The 17,742-nt window shown below is 43.6% G+C and overlaps 2 protein-coding genes across 2 annotated transcripts in view; one reads left to right on the top strand and one right to left on the bottom strand.

The window, feature by feature from the left end:
- LOC110255598 (translation initiation factor IF-2-like) overlaps positions 1–13,250 on the bottom strand; it is a 66,225-nt gene extending 52,975 nt beyond the window's left edge. The window contains exons 1-2 of the mRNA XM_021064275.1: positions 12,890–13,250; positions 12,335–12,809 (exon numbers count right to left, since the gene is read on the bottom strand). Coding sequence (XP_020919934.1) covers positions 12,335–12,809; positions 12,890–13,250 — 836 coding nt within the window. The remainder of the gene's footprint in view (positions 1–12,334; positions 12,810–12,889) is intronic.
- ACO1 (aconitase 1) overlaps positions 12,561–17,742 on the top strand; it is a 64,063-nt gene continuing 58,881 nt past the window's right edge. Inside the window, exon 1 of the mRNA XM_003357729.3 lies at positions 12,561–12,700. The gene's annotated coding sequence lies outside the window, so the exon portion shown is untranslated. The remainder of the gene's footprint in view (positions 12,701–17,742) is intronic.

Raw genomic sequence — 17,742 nt, 5'->3', positions numbered from 1 at the left:
CTGGCCCTCTCTTCCTTCAAGGTCTGGGTCCCAGTGATAGAATCAGTTTTCTCAGTCCCCATCTCGCCATAGCAAAGCATTGGAAGAGCAGACATTTTACGAATTTATTAAAGCGAAAGTACATTTTCAGGGAGAGAAAGAGAGAGAACTCATGTGTGCACAGGTTATACATATCCCAACAGGCAGATCTGAGTAGAGACTCAATTTATCCTGCCCTGGCCCCCTAAGCTGTGTTCTGTGGGCTGAGAGTTGTTTTATCTCTGTATGGGGCACATATGATCTGATTGGTTTCGGGTAAGATAACTTATTTGCATGGGGAACAGGTTATATAGAGGCAGGGTGAGGAATGAGTGACATTCCTTCCCTACCAGGCTGTTCAAGGTGGGGGAAGGGACATTACAATGAGACAAGGTCAGAGGCTTTGGGTTTACTCTCCTTCAAGGGGACTTGAAGCCTATTAACACCAGGTCCACAAGGCTCCCTGTTTCAAACTCCAAACCAGCCAACAGTCCTCCAGTTGCTCCAGGGAAGCACTCCCCTAAGTTTCCTCAGCTAAGGGCTGCCTACAGTTGCTGCCTTTTTGACACCTGAAAGTTCTCCTTTTACCTTCAGCATTAATAACATCATACCTAGTAAATATGTCTTTCTATTAAATTCTTTCAGTTCAAGTAATTGGTGTGGTTTCTGTTTTTGAATGTGACTTTATCGTAGTCAGTTTGGACTGCTATTACAAGTTACCATAGACTGGGTGGCTGAAACAACAAACATTCATTTCTCACAGTTCTGGAGGCTGGAAGTCCAAGATGAAGGTGCTGGCAGGGTCAGGTTCCAGTGAGAACCTGGGTTGTGGAAAAAGTTACAACTGCTACCACTGCATCCTTGCATGGCAGAAAAGTCCTCGCCAGCTCTCTGGTCTCTTCTCATAAGGGCACTGATCTCATTCACAAGGGCTCCATCCTCATGATCTAATCATAGCAACAAGGCCCCATTTTCAAATACCATCACATTCGGGGATCAGGACTTCAACATACAAAATTGCTGGGAGGGAGACAAAAACATTTGGTCCACTACAGAGCCTAACTGATACAGAAAATAATTTGGCAATCTCCAGCAAAATGACATGGATTTACCCTTTGATCCATCAATACCTCTGCTAGTACTCTATGCAAAAAGATATATGGTCTTTCTTTGAAGTGTTATTTATCTTTCTGGGGTTTGGGTGGTTGTTTGTGTGTTTTTGCTTCTTAGGGCCGCACCTGCGGCACATGGAAGTTCCAAGGCTAGGGGTCAAATCGGAGTTGCAGCTGCTGGCCTACACCATAGCCACAGCAACAGAGGATCCAAGCCACATCTGCAACCTACACCATAGCTCATGGCAATGCCAGATCCTTAATCCAGTGAGTGAGGCCAGGGATCGAACCCACAACCTCATGGATACTAGTCGGATTCTTTTCCATTGCGTCATGACGGGAACTCTCAAGGTGTTATTTATAATAGCAAAGATTGGCAACAAAAATGTCTACCAATGACATACACAGCTAATAGGATATTATAAAATCAAAAAAAGGAATGGGAAACGGCACCATATATGCTATGGAGTGATCTCCATGATATATGGCTAGGCAAAAACAAGCAAGAGGGAGAAAATGTGTGCAGGATGCTATTCATCTAAGAAAGGAGAGAATAAGAACACAGTCACATATTTGCTTCTGTTAAATTAAGGTAAAGGATAAACAAAACAAAACAAACAAACAAAAAACAGGATACCCATTGGAGATAGGAAAGAATAGGTTTAAAAAGATTGGGACAGAAGCTAGACTTCTTTGGATATATCTTGTTTTATAGATTTGACTTTAAAAAGTTCTGAAGAACAATTCCAACATTTGGGTGTATATGGGGAATGGTCCCCAGACCAACAAGTAATTCTTCAACACAAGCTAGATGTTCTACAAATCGACTGAACTCTGACAGCACCTGGAGAGAGCATAAGATCCCACAGGTTAACTCCATCCTATAAGACTGTTCCCATCACACCCCCAACTTTAGACACCATATGCAAGACCAAGTTATCACTCACGCTTCTGACCAACCAACAATTGATGAGGAAGTTCCAACAACTTTCAAACCCAATTAACTTGCAGAGTGACTCACAGAACCCAGATGAATATTTTACTTAAAGATTACCATGTATTATAAAAGCTACATAACTCAGGAACAACCAGATGGAAGAGATGCACAGGATGAGGTATAGGCAAGGGGCTCAGAGCTTCTATGCCCTCTCCAGGCACACCCCTCTTTCCAAATCTCCACATGTTCACCAACTTGCAAGCTCTCCAAACCCTGTCTTTTGGGGATTTTATGGAGGCTTCATTACATACACAGGATTGATTATATCATTGGCTATGACCAATTCAACCTCCGGCCCCTGTCCCCTCCCTAGAAGTCAGGGGGTTGGACTGAAACTTCCAACCCTAATCATAGGGTGGCTCCTCGGGCAACCAGGTCCCATCTTTAGGTGCTTTCCAAAAGCCACCTCATTAAAATAACAAAAGTGGTACTCCCCTCATGGCTCAGCAGTAAAAAAAACCTGACAGGCATCCATGAGGACTTGGGTTCGATCCCAGGTCAGTGGGTTAAGGATCTGGCTTTGCCCTGCTCTGCAGTGTAGATCTCAGATGCAGCTCGGATCCCCGAGTTGCCATGACAGTGGTGTAGACCAGCAGCTGCAACTCCAATTTGACCCCTAGCCTGGGAACCTCTCTCCATATGCCACAGGCGCAGCCCTAAAATGACAAAAAAAAAAACAAAAAAAAAAAAACACTTTTTTAATTCAAAAAATAAAAATAACAAAAGATACCATTATGCTTTTATCACTCAGGAAATTCCAAGGGTTTTAGGAGCTCTGCCAGAAATAGGGACAAAGATCAAATATATATTTCTTACACAAATCACCATAACGCAACTTTACATAAAAAAATTTATATAATCATAAATAAAATAAAAATTTTTTTTTGTCTTTTTGCCATTTCTTGGGTCACTCTTGCGGCATATGGAGGTTCCCAGGCTAGGGGTCCAATCGGAGCCGTAGCCACCGGCCTACGCCAGAGCCACAGCAACACGGGATCCGAGCCGTGTCTGCAAACTACACCACAGCTCATGGCAACGCCGGATCATTAACCCACTGAGCAAAGGCAGGGACCGAACCCACAACCTCATGGTTCCTAGTCAGATTCGTTAATCACTGCACCACGACGGGAACTCCCTAAAATTAAATTTTTAAAGATGATGTATCTTATAAACAAAAACTCTATCCACTGAAAAGGCATTCTACAAAGACCAATCCAACAGCAATGAGGACCTCTAGTGCCCATATTATGTCTCTAAATACCACTTCCCACTAAGAGAAACCAGGGCTCCTTTAAGAAATGGCAGGTTCTAAGTCTGGAGCAGAAAATGTAAAGAACTAAGGAAGTTCTTGTCACACCAGAAAGCAAGGACACTGTCAAGGACAACTGGGTTCTGTCAAAAAGACTCAGGGAGTTCCCCTTGTGGCTCAGTGGTAATGAACCCAACTAGTATCCAAGAGGACTTGAGTTCAATCCCTGGCTCCACTCAGTGGGTTAAGGATCCAGCATTGCCATGAACTGTGGTATAGGTTGCAGACATGGCTTGGATCTGGCGTTGCTGTGGCTGTGGTGCAGGATGGTTCTAAAAAGTAAAAAAGAAAAAAAAAAAAAAGACTCAGTTGTCAACTTGAAGAGATTCTATTAGAATATCTCCATTTCCAATCCTTAATGATTAATGAGTCTAGGTACTGATCATCAATGCTTACTCATAGTCACCAAAGAGAGAGAGATAATCAGATACTATGTATCTCCTGATGAAAGTATACAATGTTGGAGTTCCTGTTGTGGCACAGTGGAAACGAATACAACTAGTATCCATGAGGATGTGGATTCGATCTCTGGCCTCACTCAGTGGGTCCGGGATCCGGCATTGCTGTGAGCTTTGGTGTAGGTCACACACTCAGCTCGGATCCCGCGTTGCTGTGGCTGTGGCACAGGCCAGCAGCTGTATCTCCAATTCAACCCCTAGCACACAGTGTTGAAGTTACCCCTTGGTGCAATGGGATCAGTAGTGTCTCTACAACACTAGGATGCAGGTTTGATTTCCAGCCCCACACAGTTAGTTAAAGGATCACACAGTGCCGCAGAGGTGGCCAAAAAAGGGGAAAAAAGAAAAAAGAAAAAAGTACACAATGTCATCTATGAAGTATTCTTATGCAAAATATGGGAACCCTAATCTAATCAAGCTTCAAGATGCGCATTTCTATTTACAGGGGACAGAATATATTAATGACATCAGAGATGCAATTAGCAAAATCCAAGTGGTAGAATGTAATTATTTTTCAACAAATAAACTACAAGAAAAAAGTAGAGTGTAAATCTGTAAATTAACAGAGAAAAGATTATGGGCCTGATGTAAACAAATAAATTGTTTTTAAAATGTTATAAAACAGATTGGGAAATTTAAACGAAGTATACTTATGATATTTTGGAATTATTTTTAACTCTGTAATATGATGATACTGTTGTTACATTTTTTAAACAAAAATATATAATACATAAATTTGTATTAGCAACTTAAAAAATATGCACAAGTTAAAAGCTGAAAGTTAAGTTTTATTTGGGGCCAAATGAGGACTATAGACCAGGAGGCAGCATTTCTAGAAAGCTCTGAGATACTGATCCTAAGAGGCAGGGGGAAACGTCAGTATACATGTAATTTTGGTGACGGGAGAGGAACGTGCAACCAAGCACACACTCTTACAGGACTTAGGTGCTGAATCTCGTGAAGACTACTGCTAGTCATGAGAAGCAGACGTCACCATGAAGGATTTTAGTGCTTTTCTAGATGCAAGGAGATGCAAGCATTGGGCTCATAAAATCTTCTCCTAAAAATATCTAACTGTCTGAAGACCTGTTTGGCCGGTTTTCCCAGAGCACAGAGCGCCTCACTCCTTTCTCCACCCTGAGCTCCTTTCAGGGGGTGTTGCAAGTCAGCAGCTGCCTTGGCTCATGATTCAATCTGTGTTAAAGGCAGATGGCAAGTGCCAATCTCCAATTTACAGTATAAAGTCAGGTATTTGCTTCAAAATTACCAACTGTGAGAAGGAATTGAGTGAGGATATAGAAGAAATAATACTGTCCAAGATTTTATAATTGTAGAGTCTGGGTTATGGATACATCGACTGAAAAGAAAATGCATGACATAAAAGCAGTGAGTTTCACTTTTATTTGAGGACCCTCTTGAAGACAATAGACCAGGAGACAGCTTCTCAGGTAGTTCTGAAGAACTGCTCTAAAGAGGTTGGCAAAGATTCGGTATACATAAGACTGTATTGGCTGAGAAATACATATAGTTAAGTGTTCATCTTAGTAAAATATTACTGCTAATCACAAAAACCACATAACTCAAGTTAATGATTTTAGTGTTTCTCCATAAATGGGAAGATGCAAGAATCTGGGGTCATTGAAATTCTTCCTTAGATATGCATCTTAACCGTCTAGGAGCCCTGTGTTGAAAATAGAGAAGGCTGGAGTTCCCGTAGTGGCACAGCGGGAAACGAATCCAACTAGGAACCACGAGATTGTGGGTTTGATCCCTGGACTCACTCAGTGGGTCAAGGTTCCGGCATTGCCATAAGCTGTGGTGTAGGTCACAGATGCAGCTCAGATCCTGTGTGGCTGTGGCTGTAGCTGGCAGCTGTAGCTCCAACTAGATGCCTAGCCCAGGAAACCACATGCTGCAGGTGTGGCCCTAAAAAAAGCAAAAAAAAAAAAAAAAAAAAAAGAAGAAGAAGAAGAAAGAAAGAAAATAGAGAAGACTTCTTCCTATTTTTCTCCATCCTGAATTCCCCTCTGTTGGTGGAAGACTGCGGCGGGTTTTGATTTAACCCCTTATATCAGGGTGATACTCTTTTTTCTTTTTGTTTACAGGTACATGGGGATTCACTTTATAAAGTTCTTCATGCTTTTTTATATGCTTATATTTTCCATAGTAAAAAGCCCATTTAAAAACAAAAATAATCTAAGAGCTTTTTCTTTTTTGCTTTTTGCTTTTTAGGGCCACACACACGGCATATGGAGGTTCCCAGGTTAGGGGTTAAATCGGAGCTAGAGCTGCCAGCTTACACTAGAGCCATAGCAACACCAGATCTGAGCCACATCTGCGACCTACACCACAGCTCATGGCAACACCAGATCCTTAACCCACTGAGCAAGGCCAGGGATCAAAACTGCAGCCTCCTGGTTCCTGGTCAGATTCGTTTCCGGGGCACCATGACAGGAACTCCAAGTTAGGAACATTTTATAATGTACTTCTTTGATAATTTTACCTATTACTTGTGTGATTATAGCACTAGCCAAGTTTTTTGTTTCTTCTAGAGTAGACTTTTAGTAATTTATATGTATTTACATAGATTTTTTTCAAATAACTAAAAAACTTATGGCTATACATTTACCACTATGCACAGCTTTGGCTACTGCCAAAATATTTCAGAGGTCAGAGAACAAGAGGACTGTGATGCTTTTCTTTTTTTAAAATTATTATTAATGGATCAATATACCCTATATTCACAATATAGCTCTTGAGAAATTCAAAGAATCTAGATACCATAAAACAAAGCAAGTTCCAGTCAATGATTTTAAAATAACATATATTAGAAATGAAACTATGATTTTATAAACATGCTTCAAAATAATCAGGAATGAGAGGCAGACACAGAGGTAACAAGATAGCCATGAGCTGATAATTGTTGAAGCTGAGTGATGTCTAAATGGTGCTCATAATGCTAATCTGTCTTCATTTGTAAATGAGCTTTTTCATTATTTAAAAATTTTTAGGAGTTCCTGTTGTGGCTCAGCAGATTACAGATCTGACTAGTAGCCATGAGTATGCAGGTTTGATCCCTGGCCTCACTCACTCGGTTAAGGATCCAGCATTGCCGCACACTGTGGTGGAAGTTGCAGATGTGTCTTGGAACTTGTTTTTCTGTGGCTATGGCATAGGCCAGCAGCTGCAGCTCCGACTTGACCCCTAGCCTTGGAACTTCCATATGCCACAGGCATTCCCCCCAACAAAAAGGATAAATAAATAAATAATAAAGTTTTAACAAAGTTTTAAAAATGACTGAAAAAAATTCTAAATTTTCAGCTTCACAAAATTTGGTGCAGCTGCAAGTTTAATAAGCTGAATTTTTTTTCCTTCAATGTAAAAACAAGATTACACAACTAAATTTGTGCCTGGTGACTTCAAGCAAGTACCATAGCATCCTTTACCCTCCCCCAAAACACACATACTTGTCAGGGTTTGAGATTTTACCCTATTTACAAGCTAACAAGAACCTGTTACTATTTTATGAATATTGGCAGGAGATGTAAGACTCATCAGTCATAGAAAGACTTTATTACTCAAGGCACACAGGCATCAAGTCCTTGTCCCAGGTCCCATGGGAGTGATGTGGAGGGGCCCAGAAGGATGTTATATGTACAGAGGGTTGGTGCCACAGGGGAGGAACACTGAGCTTGGGAAGTCACTGCTTTTATAGAGATAACAAGGTGCACTTTGAACCTACATGTACCCATGACCCAAAATTATGATCACAATCACAATTCTTAGACAATATTGTCTCATCTATCCCCTCACTCAGGTCCTTCCCCCCCCCCACCTGGTAATTTTGAAGCAAATGCCTGACTTTACATAATTTCAATGCTCAAAGCTGCTCTTTGTAAACACCACTCTAAGGAATGGCATGGGTAAAGAGCAGTCAGCATTCTACGCATACCCTGCAAAAATGTTCCAGTATGCTCAGGACAATGGAAGATTGCCATACCCATCAATCCACTTGTGGTCCTTATATGCCTTGACTTCCGGCAAAATTCACAAAAGTATGCCACACTGTTGACCACTCTAATTTAACCTACGGAAGCTAGACTTAAATCAGTTCAAATGGATCTCATACAGCATTTAATTAGGCTGCTATCAACAAGACCCCAAACAAGATGAAGTTAACCTGCAGTATTGACCTCACATATATCTTCCAGGGTCCTGGACTCAGACAACTGTCCCCAGGGAGATGAGAGGACTTTACTTCAGACAGGATGTAGTCTAGTGGAAGGCCAGTCCATTATCCACTGTAACTCATGAACAGAAGTTACACTGACCTGCTAATCTTTGGTGGCACTGCCAATAATTGCAGAAGGTATAGATGAGTCAAACAAAACAAACGTCCATCCCCAATGGAAAGATATTCTCTGGCCCATTTTCAGCCATAGGCAAACATACAACCTAAACAGGCACAAGTAATTCCTATCAGGTTTTTCATTAAACTCAACTTGGATCAGCCTTCCAATGATTTGGCTCAATCACACAGGCAGTGTCACTGAGTGGTTGCTGGTTGTAGCCTCCTTTGCCATACACGGCATAACCCATGCCTTCTCAAGCATCAGCAAAGCATGTGAATTTGTAACCAAATGAAACAAGGTTGTGCCAGTCTGTATGCTTGTACCTGTTTAAAGGGGGTCCATGTTGAGAGCTGCTATTGATGGCATCAGGTACAGCAGAATAAATCAGGATTAGTCGTGTCCACCGAATGTCAGCTGCAGGTGCTATTTGCCTCAAGTGCTAATGTTGGATCTAGGGGACAAAGAGACTACTAATTGCCCCCACCGTTATAGGTTTGGGTCTGAAATGTTCCCACCAGAGGTATCAGGGTTGTTTAATCTATGAGCCTATAATATTCCAAGTGGCAGACCAGATAGTATCCCAGGCAGCTAAATCATTTGAACTATCCCAAGAATCAATTAAAAATATGTTTCATCACAAGGACTATTGGCCAAAGTTATGGCAATGGTCTTGAGTTCTGCCCATGGAGTGGACAATCATACTAGTTTTCCAGGTGGCATATACTGAGCAGCAGCTGAATAGCCAAAACAGCCCCAGTGGACACTAACAGGATCCAACCCAGCCAAACCATCAGTGAACCAGGCCTAAGCTTTAAAGTGGACCCCTGGAGTTTGTGCTGTGGTGCAACAGGATCAGCAACATCTTGGAAGCACTGGGACACAGGTTCGATCCCTGGCCTGGTACTGGGTTAAGGATTCAGCATTGCCACAGCTGTGACTTAGGCTGTGACTACAGCTCAGATCTGATCCCTGGCCTGGGATCTCCATATGCTACAGGGTGGCAAAAAAATGAAAAAAAAAATAAAATAGAGTGGAAACTTGTGAATCAAAGGCCCCAGTGAACCAATGAACTTATTTCAGGTGGTATAATGGGGTATAAAGTTTCTCCAAAGTGATAGCTGCTACTTTTTCAGCTAAATGGAGATGCTTATGGGGCTAGGCGAACTGTGTCTATACAATTTCCATTTGACAAGTGAGTATAATGGGCCTTTCCCTTATAGGTTGTCAAGTCTTAGTTGACCGACCCCAAAATGGGGACATCAGACTACAGAGTTGTTAGCCCTCTATGTATGGATCAGCCATTTGGCTTTTTTTTTTTTTTGCTGTACCAGTGGCATATGAAAGTTTCCAGGCAAGGAATCAAGACTGAGCCACCACAGTGACCCAAGGTACTACAGTGACAATACCAGATCCTACACCCACTGCACCACAGGGAAAATCCCCAGGGATTCAGCTTCCCCCCCTCCCATTTTTTAAAGTTTTATTGAAATATAGTTGATTTATCTTTGGGGGAGGCGCATCCATGGCATATAGAGGTTCCCAGGCTAGGGGTCGAACTGGAGCTGCAGCTGCTGGCCTACACCACAGCAACACAGGATCTGAGCTGCATCTGCAACCTAAACGGTAGCTTAAGGCAATGGAGGATCTTTAACCCACTGAGCGAGGCCAGGGATTAAACTTGCATCCTGATAGATACTAGTCAGATTTGTTTCTGCTGAGCCACAACAGGAACTCCTGAAGTAAAACTGACTTATAATGTTGTGATCATTTCTGCTCTACAACAAAGTGATTCGGTTATACATATGCCACGCATCCATTCTTTTTTAGATTCCTTTCCCATATATATCAACACAGAATACTTCGTAGTTTCCTGTGCTATACAGTAGTCATTCCATATATCACAGTGTACATATTCCAATCTCAAACCCCAGGCATTCATCTTTAAGAAGCCCTTGGTGACAGGTCACTAGCTGCCCCCTTTTTAAGAGGTGTATTTACTGCCTGCATCTGACAGGTGGCAGTGTTGTACTGGGAAACTGCCTCTCTGAGTGGCCATCATGCCTGTCCTTAAAGCTGTGATTGCCATCTCTTAGATTTTGCCTTCTTTTTCTAGACCACCAGGAAGAGGACTGAGGTTACCTCTCTACATACTTCAGTCTGAATGGAAGTATCCCTTCTGGACTTTATGAGCATTTACAATACTAGCATGTACAACATAAATATCAGGTATATGTTCAGCTGTGAATAACTCATCACCATATCATTTTCTGGGGAAAAAAAATGAAATAAATCAATAGCAGCAACTTCAGAAGAGTGACATTACTGCTCCCAATTCCAACATCTCCACCCCCAGGATAGGGAGCATCTTTACCTGTGAGCACCTAAATTACAGGACTGCAGCAGGGACCTCTGTGCTATCAGGGAGACGCAGCCCTGAAAATAATTACAAATTCTAGACCATATGGTAACAGATCAGTGTTCCCTCCTAAGACATTTAAGATCCTCTTCTTTTCTGCAAAGAATGAATAACATATAACCTCACAATAGCCAATGTTCATATAAATAAAATTTTATTTGGTTGCATAGAATGTAAAGCACAAGCTCTGGAATTAGATCAGCCTTTGCTCAAACCCCGGCAACACCACTTACAAGTTATATGACCTGAAGCAGGTCATATAATCATTCTGAATCTCAGTTTCCTCATCTGCAAAGTGGCAACAATGTCACAAGTCTCCAAGGGCTCTTGTAAGGATTCAATGGGACATTTAATCACATTTGGTTTGTATTAGTAGCTATGTTGAGGGGATTGGTGCTTAATTGTAAAGCAGATGGCCAGGGGATCCTGGTTTCCTGCGAAGGCAGCTCAGGAATTAAGGCACTCAGTAAGAAAGAGGGCATAAAAATTAAGACTATGACTGGCATGGAAAGGGGTGGCAGTTGGATATTTGTGGGAGGCTAAGATGAGCCCAAGAACTGCCTTTCCTTGTTATGAATGTAGCTTTTTCTTTTTTTTCCTTTTTAGGGCCACACTCATTCCCAGGCTGGGGGTCGAATAGGAGCTACAGCTGCCTACACCTAGATCCAAGTGGTATATGCAACCTATACCACAGCTCAAGGCAGCAACGCCAGATCCTTAGTCCACTGAACGAGGCCAGGGATTGAACGCAAGTCCTCATGGACACTGTTTGGGTTCATGACCCAGTAAGCTACAATGGGAACTCCTCAGGTTGGAGTTTGTTCAATGAAAGTGAATGAAAGGACTTTAGAAAGTGGGTGAGAAAAAAGTCTTCTCCCATACTGGAAATAAAAGGGATATGTCCTCTTTCAAAATTAAAGATAACCTTTTATATTTAAATATAAAATTTAAGTAGGGGACAGCTATAGCCTACCGTGCAGCATGATGAAATGGGGCTTAAGAGTCAGAAATCCCTGGGGACTGAATCCCAGCTAAGGAACATTTCATGTCTGCAAAACAAGGTCATATTTCTCCCTTTATGGGGCAATTGGAAGAAATGAACTGAATAACATATGCATCACAGGGCCCTGGCAGAGTAAGTACATGGTAACTGGTAGCAGCCGGAATCAGTATTAGTTATTATTTATTCATCCTTTTATTCAGAAACTCAAGACAGAAAACTATAATCACTCTCTATATAAACTGGGCAAGAATATCTCACCTTTCATCTAGAAAGACCTAATCATCCACCTTTGCCTGAGCAGGCGCAACTCCAAGCAACATATCAAAGCCGGTGCAGACAAAAAAACCCACTCAGTGTCAACTCGGCCATGTCTCTGACTTCTGAGAAGTGAACAGCCTGCATTAGGAAGTGTTGTTACACATTAAAAAATAAATAAATAAAATAAAAAAATTAACGTTTAAACTCTGCATTCGTAATCATGGAAACTTTGAAGTCCCCGCAAGTCATTCAGCGTGCTTTGCAAGTCATTAAAGACAGGGGTGGGGGTGGGGGCAAAAGGAAAGAGAGGGGAGGTGACCGCAGGTACCAGGGCGCCAGATAATGAAGCCTCCACCGAGACGGCCAAATCATTTTAAAATGCAGCATTTCTTCCCCGCGCCTTGGGCTTACTTTCTAGCGAGCCGGGCAGTCACACTCCACTCCCCATAGAGAGCGTGTCCCAGGCCCTGGGCCCGCGGAGGAGGATCCTGGCCGGAGACAGCTTCCGGCCAGCGACCTCTAGCCACCCTCCCTCCGGCGTGCGGGGGCGAGGTCTCCCGCAGCCTACAGGCCCCGCCCCACCCCGCCCCTCGGGCCTCGGGTCCTAGTCGGGCACCGGCCACCCCACCATCGCCCCGCCCCGGCTCCGCCCCTCGGCCGGTGGCCCGAGGGCGACAGAGGGAGGCGCTCGGAGGCAGCGGCTGGAACCAAGCAGCGCACTGGAGCGCCCCGCAGCCTGGTGCCGGGCCGCCCGTCAGACCCTGCCGTGCAGTACCGGTGAGTACTACGCGGCCCGACTGACGTCCCCAGGCCAGAGCGCTGCCCGCTCCGGCCCAGGCGGGGTGGGTGCGAGCCCGCGGCACCCGGGCACCTTCCCGGCGCCCGGCTGCAGCGCACAAGGTGGCCCGGGGCGAGGATCCGGGGAAGGCCGAGGGGAGAATCGGGGACTAGTTCCTGGGGACTGACCCCTCGCCCTGTCCCCAGATTGTGCCGCGCGGAGGACAGGGAAATGGCTCCCCTCAGCCTTATTTGCCTGGACTGTTCGGGCCGCCGGAAGAATCCACGTTGAGACAGTTCGGGCTGATCTGGGAAGTCCTAACCCCAAAGAGGGTGTGCGCCTCTCACGGAGCTGCGGGTGGCCAGATAGGGAAATCCGCACTGAGGAGGGCACAGATGGGGAGTCCACACTAACTGCTGAAATGAAAATGGAGGGGGAAGAGACCCTCGTGGAAGGGGTGGGCACAGAGCCCGTCCTATTGGATTCAGAGATCCAGGAAGGAGCACAGGCAGCCTTTCCTAATTCAGCCAGCACTTTAGAATGGCCCATCCTCCCTCCCTGCCACACTTAGAACCCTCCTCAGGGGGTGGTGTGAGGAGGTAGGGTGAGGGTGTTCCCGGGTGGGGGTAGGGAGTCTGGACAGCCTCTAGGATAGCCGTTCTCAAACTTTGGGGGAAGGAGTCAAAAACCCCTTTACTTAGGACTTTGGTTTATGTGGGTTATATGTATATGTACCATACATAACTAAAACAGAAATGTTTATTTAGAAATTCAGTTAAAAATAATAATGGATGTATTATATGTTGATATATTTTCATGAAAATAACCATTCTTTTCAAAACGGAATCTTAATGGGAAGAGTGGCATTGTATTGTATTTTTGCAAATCTCTTTAATGTCAGGTGTAATAGACAGCAGCTAGATTCCTACATCTGCTTCTGCATTCAGACTGTTGCACTATTACATGTGATGTAGCCTCTGGAAAACTGCACTGTAGACTCCTGAAAATGTGAGAGCGAGGATAGCAAATAGCATCTTGGTATTATAATGAAATGGTTTTGACCACGTGGCTCTCTTGGGTCCCCAGTACCACACTTTGAGAACCACTGGTCTAAGGAAATGCTTCAGAGGCTTTAGTCACTTCACCGGGCTTTAGACCCGCTTATTTGTGATCTTTCTCTGAATGGGAACACACACCACCCCCTGTGTGGACAGTGTTAACCTCTGGTAGGTTCAGCCAAGCCTGACCTCACTCTGGAAACCGGCAGGGCTCTCAGATGCCTCTGGCTGCCTGCAGAGCTGAGCCGTGCGTGTCCAGATTGTGGCAGTCATGTGGCACACAGGACCTGTGCCTTCAGAGACCTGCCGATGGGGAGCCGGGGCCAAGTGTGGAGGAGTTTGTGCAAGTTGAGAAGTTCATTTCCAAAAGAACAGGGAGGCATGTTTTTGCCTTCCTTTCCTCCATGTTCATTTCTGTGAGTGGCTGTGTGGCCTGGAGTTTATTGGAATATGATCCCCCCAATCTTGGGGCTCCTTCACTTTGCACTTTCAGAGCTATGTCCCTGTGAGTGGCCCTTTCCTAGCCCCTGCCAGAATCCAGTGTCTGTCCTGCCTGCTGGTGTGTGGTAGGTGTGATCCCTCACTGGATCATTTCCTTGGCTTCTTGTTCACACATATATGTAGCCTTATAAATATGTGGAAGACAGGCATACCAAACTATTAACAGTAGCCAGTTCCAGGCAGTGGTATCCAGAGTCCATGGAAGGAACCTGTTACTCTTTGTAATATCACATGTCTGCCTAGCTTGCAGCATTCGTGTATTGCTTTTACCACCTGAAAACAGAGAAAACAAAAACCTAAAATCCCAACAACCTATACTTTTTAAAGGATCATTTCTCTGGTAAGAATGTTCTCATCACTTCCTCTCTCCTGATAAAACAAATGACTTGAATTGTCCCATCACATTTCTGAACGGACGTATATGATACTAGTACATATTAACTCAAAATAATATGGAGAGAAAGAGCCCTCCCAGAGCAAAACAGTTTATTGAACAGTATTGTCTGCCATAAACCCCTGCCCAAGGTTAGAAGTACCAGAAAGGAGTATTCTTTAATGGATTATGATGCAGCCCTTAAACTGATGTTATAAAATGCTGCTCCATGAAATGTCATACAACACAGTGAAACTGAAAAACATGTTATCCAAGACTCTTTCCCTGTGTTCCTGTTGCTATGAGGAGAGAAAGTTTGTGCATGTACATACAGATCTGCACATGCGTGGACAGAGGCGAAAGCTGCGCCAAACGCTGAGTGATTTTTCTCTTGGTTGTGGGTTCAGTGTGTTTTTAGATGTTCTTCGCTTTGCTTATTAATACTTTCTAGTAAGTACTAAGCAAGCGTCACACTTGATATGACGAAAAACAACCCCTATGGTTACTTGTACACCGAGGACAACATAGTTGCCTTCATTTTTCTTAGCTTGACTTAACCACCAGAGCCCTGAATAGGCCCATGCTACTTACTCCCTTTCTTCAGTGGGAGGCGGAGAAAGAAGTATGGAGTGAGAGGCATGCATTTGTGTATTGCTTTTATAACCTGAAAACAGAAAAAACAGGACCCATGCACCTAAATCACACTGAGCAGTGTCTTCTTCCCCCTGTAGAGTCAGCTCCAACCTCAGCCCTGCCTTCTCCCTCCAAGCGACCTAGAGATTAGAAAGTCCTTTATCAGAGTAGCACCCTCACCTGAGAAGCCGTCAGCTGACCCTCTCCCCAAACCGAATGGCCTCATTTCTTCTTCTTTTTTTTTTTTTTTTTTTTGTCTTTTTAGGGCTGCACCCACAGCATATGGAGGTTCCCAGGCTAAGGGTCACATCCAAGCTGTAGCTACACCAGATCTGAGCCACATCTGCGAGCTACACCGATCTACACCACAGCTGATGGCAACGCCGGATCCTTAACCCACTGAGCAAGGCCAGGGATCGAACCTGTGTCCTCATGGATGCTAGTCAGATTCGTTTCCGCTGAGCCACAACGGGAACTCCAGCCTTCATATCTTTTCAAGCCATTTTTAATGGAAAATTTCAGACACACAAAGTGGAGAGTCTAAATCCCCAGCTTCAACAATTATGAGCATTAACATTTGGCCAGAGTCTTGTTTCATTTAAACATTTCCTCAAACTCTTTTTTTTCCCTCTTCTAGGAGTAAGCATCTTCATTTTCAACTGTATAAACTAACAAGAAAGTATTTGTTGTGTCTTTTTAGTAATGTGCATGACCTGGCTGCTGTTGCAAAATCTTAAAATTCTTCTACCCTCATGTCAGCTGAGCCCTGGGTGGACTTTGAGCACTCGCTGTGTGGTCCCACTTCTCTGCTTCTGCATGTGCTTTCCTCTCTGCCTTCCCCTCTAAATCAATCTTCGCTCTTTCCTTCTCTCAGTTCTCCTCTGCTAAGCCTTTCTCAACTCCCATATTGTAGCTGTCTTTCCTGTGACCTGTCTTATGACCCCTAACATATTATAGTTCTTTGCATGCTTATCTTAGTCTCCTTGTCAGATAGTAATCTTCATAATATTCATGTGAAACAAGGTTTTCCTTATCTCCTTTTCTCCTGTGGAGTTTAACAATGTTTAATGCAACAAAGACGCTCAAGAAGTAGATGCTAGATTTAAATTAATTATGTTTTTGGAGAAAAATGTTGATTGCAAGAGAAGTGCATCACGTTCAAAGGGAAAAATTCAGGTATTGCCTAGAAGCACAAATATTTTATCTCACCTACAAGATTTTTAAGAATTTTAAAGAACTGCAACAAAAAGAATTTTCCATTTGAGCCAATATAAAAAAGGCAGATTTTTTTTTTGGAGGAAAATGTCTTTACGGTCTGTTGTCCTTTTTCCATACGTGTTTTGTTGTGTTCCCCCCCTTCCCCCACATTTGTTTCATTTTTTTAATCTGGAGCATTTAGTTCTTCTCTGATTCTAAAATTGTTTTTAGAATATCTATGGTGTTTTAAGAGGTAGGTTTAAATCTTCAGTAAAAGAAATAGGTTACATTTAGGATCCACATGCCTCATGAAGAAGGTGACGTCAGTCAATCCCATGAATAATAGAAGCTCACAGATACAGAGTTATTCCCATTGTCCACCAGTTCTTCATCTGCTGCCCCATTTCATTATCACAGCCGCCCTTGTGAGCTGGGCAGAGCAGGGCAGTGCAGGTATTGTTACCTTAAGTTTGCAAAGAAGTAAACCGAAGTTTAAGCAGAGTGAATCTTGTCTAGGGCAGAAAGTGGCAGAGTCTGATTTTAAGTGTAGATTAGCACCAAATGGCTTTGGGATTAGATGTTGGAAACATGTAAAGACAGGAAGCTCTTCTCTCTAAGCATTGTAGGTGTTTGGGAGCCAGACCAGGTTCTTGAAGTATAAATCTATCCCTAAAAACACAGAACTAGGGACATTCCGTTGTGGCGCAGTGGAAACAAATCCAACTAGTATCCATGAGGATGCAAGTTTGATCCCTGGTCTCTCTCAGTGGGTCAGGGACTGGACGTTGCTGTGAGCTGTGGTATAGGCCGGCAGCTGCAGCTACGATTTGACCCCTAGCTGGGAACTTCCATATGCAGCAAACACACACACACACACACACACACACACACACACACACACACACACACACACACACACATACACACAACTAACCAAAGTGATGTCACATTCTCTGAACCAATCATATCTCAGGTTCCCCTTTAGTTTTTGTTGTAAAAGTTAATCCACTTTCTGATGAATCAGCCAGGCCGCTGTGCGTGAACACTGGTGGGGTTTTTCTCATTCTCTTTTTGTAACTTGAGAACTCTGGGGAAACCCATTTTTGAATAGTGTGAACTGCCTGGGCTTTTACTCAAATTGACGTGTGAGCACATAATTATTCCTTAACCTCATCATCCTTCCACGACTGTTACTGTAAAATTACAAAGCAAAGTACACATTGTGGCTCAGTTTGCAAAGAGGGCGTGTCAGTCCAAGACTGACTGTCCTCCCACATGG

The sequence above is a fragment of the Sus scrofa genome, chromosome 10 (assembly GCF_000003025.6).
Source record: "Sus scrofa isolate TJ Tabasco breed Duroc chromosome 10, Sscrofa11.1, whole genome shotgun sequence".
In the NCBI taxonomy this organism is placed as follows: Eukaryota; Metazoa; Chordata; class Mammalia; order Artiodactyla; family Suidae; genus Sus; species Sus scrofa.
Note: the sequence above shows the minus strand (reverse complement) of the source record. Positions and strands in the feature narration are given on the sequence as shown.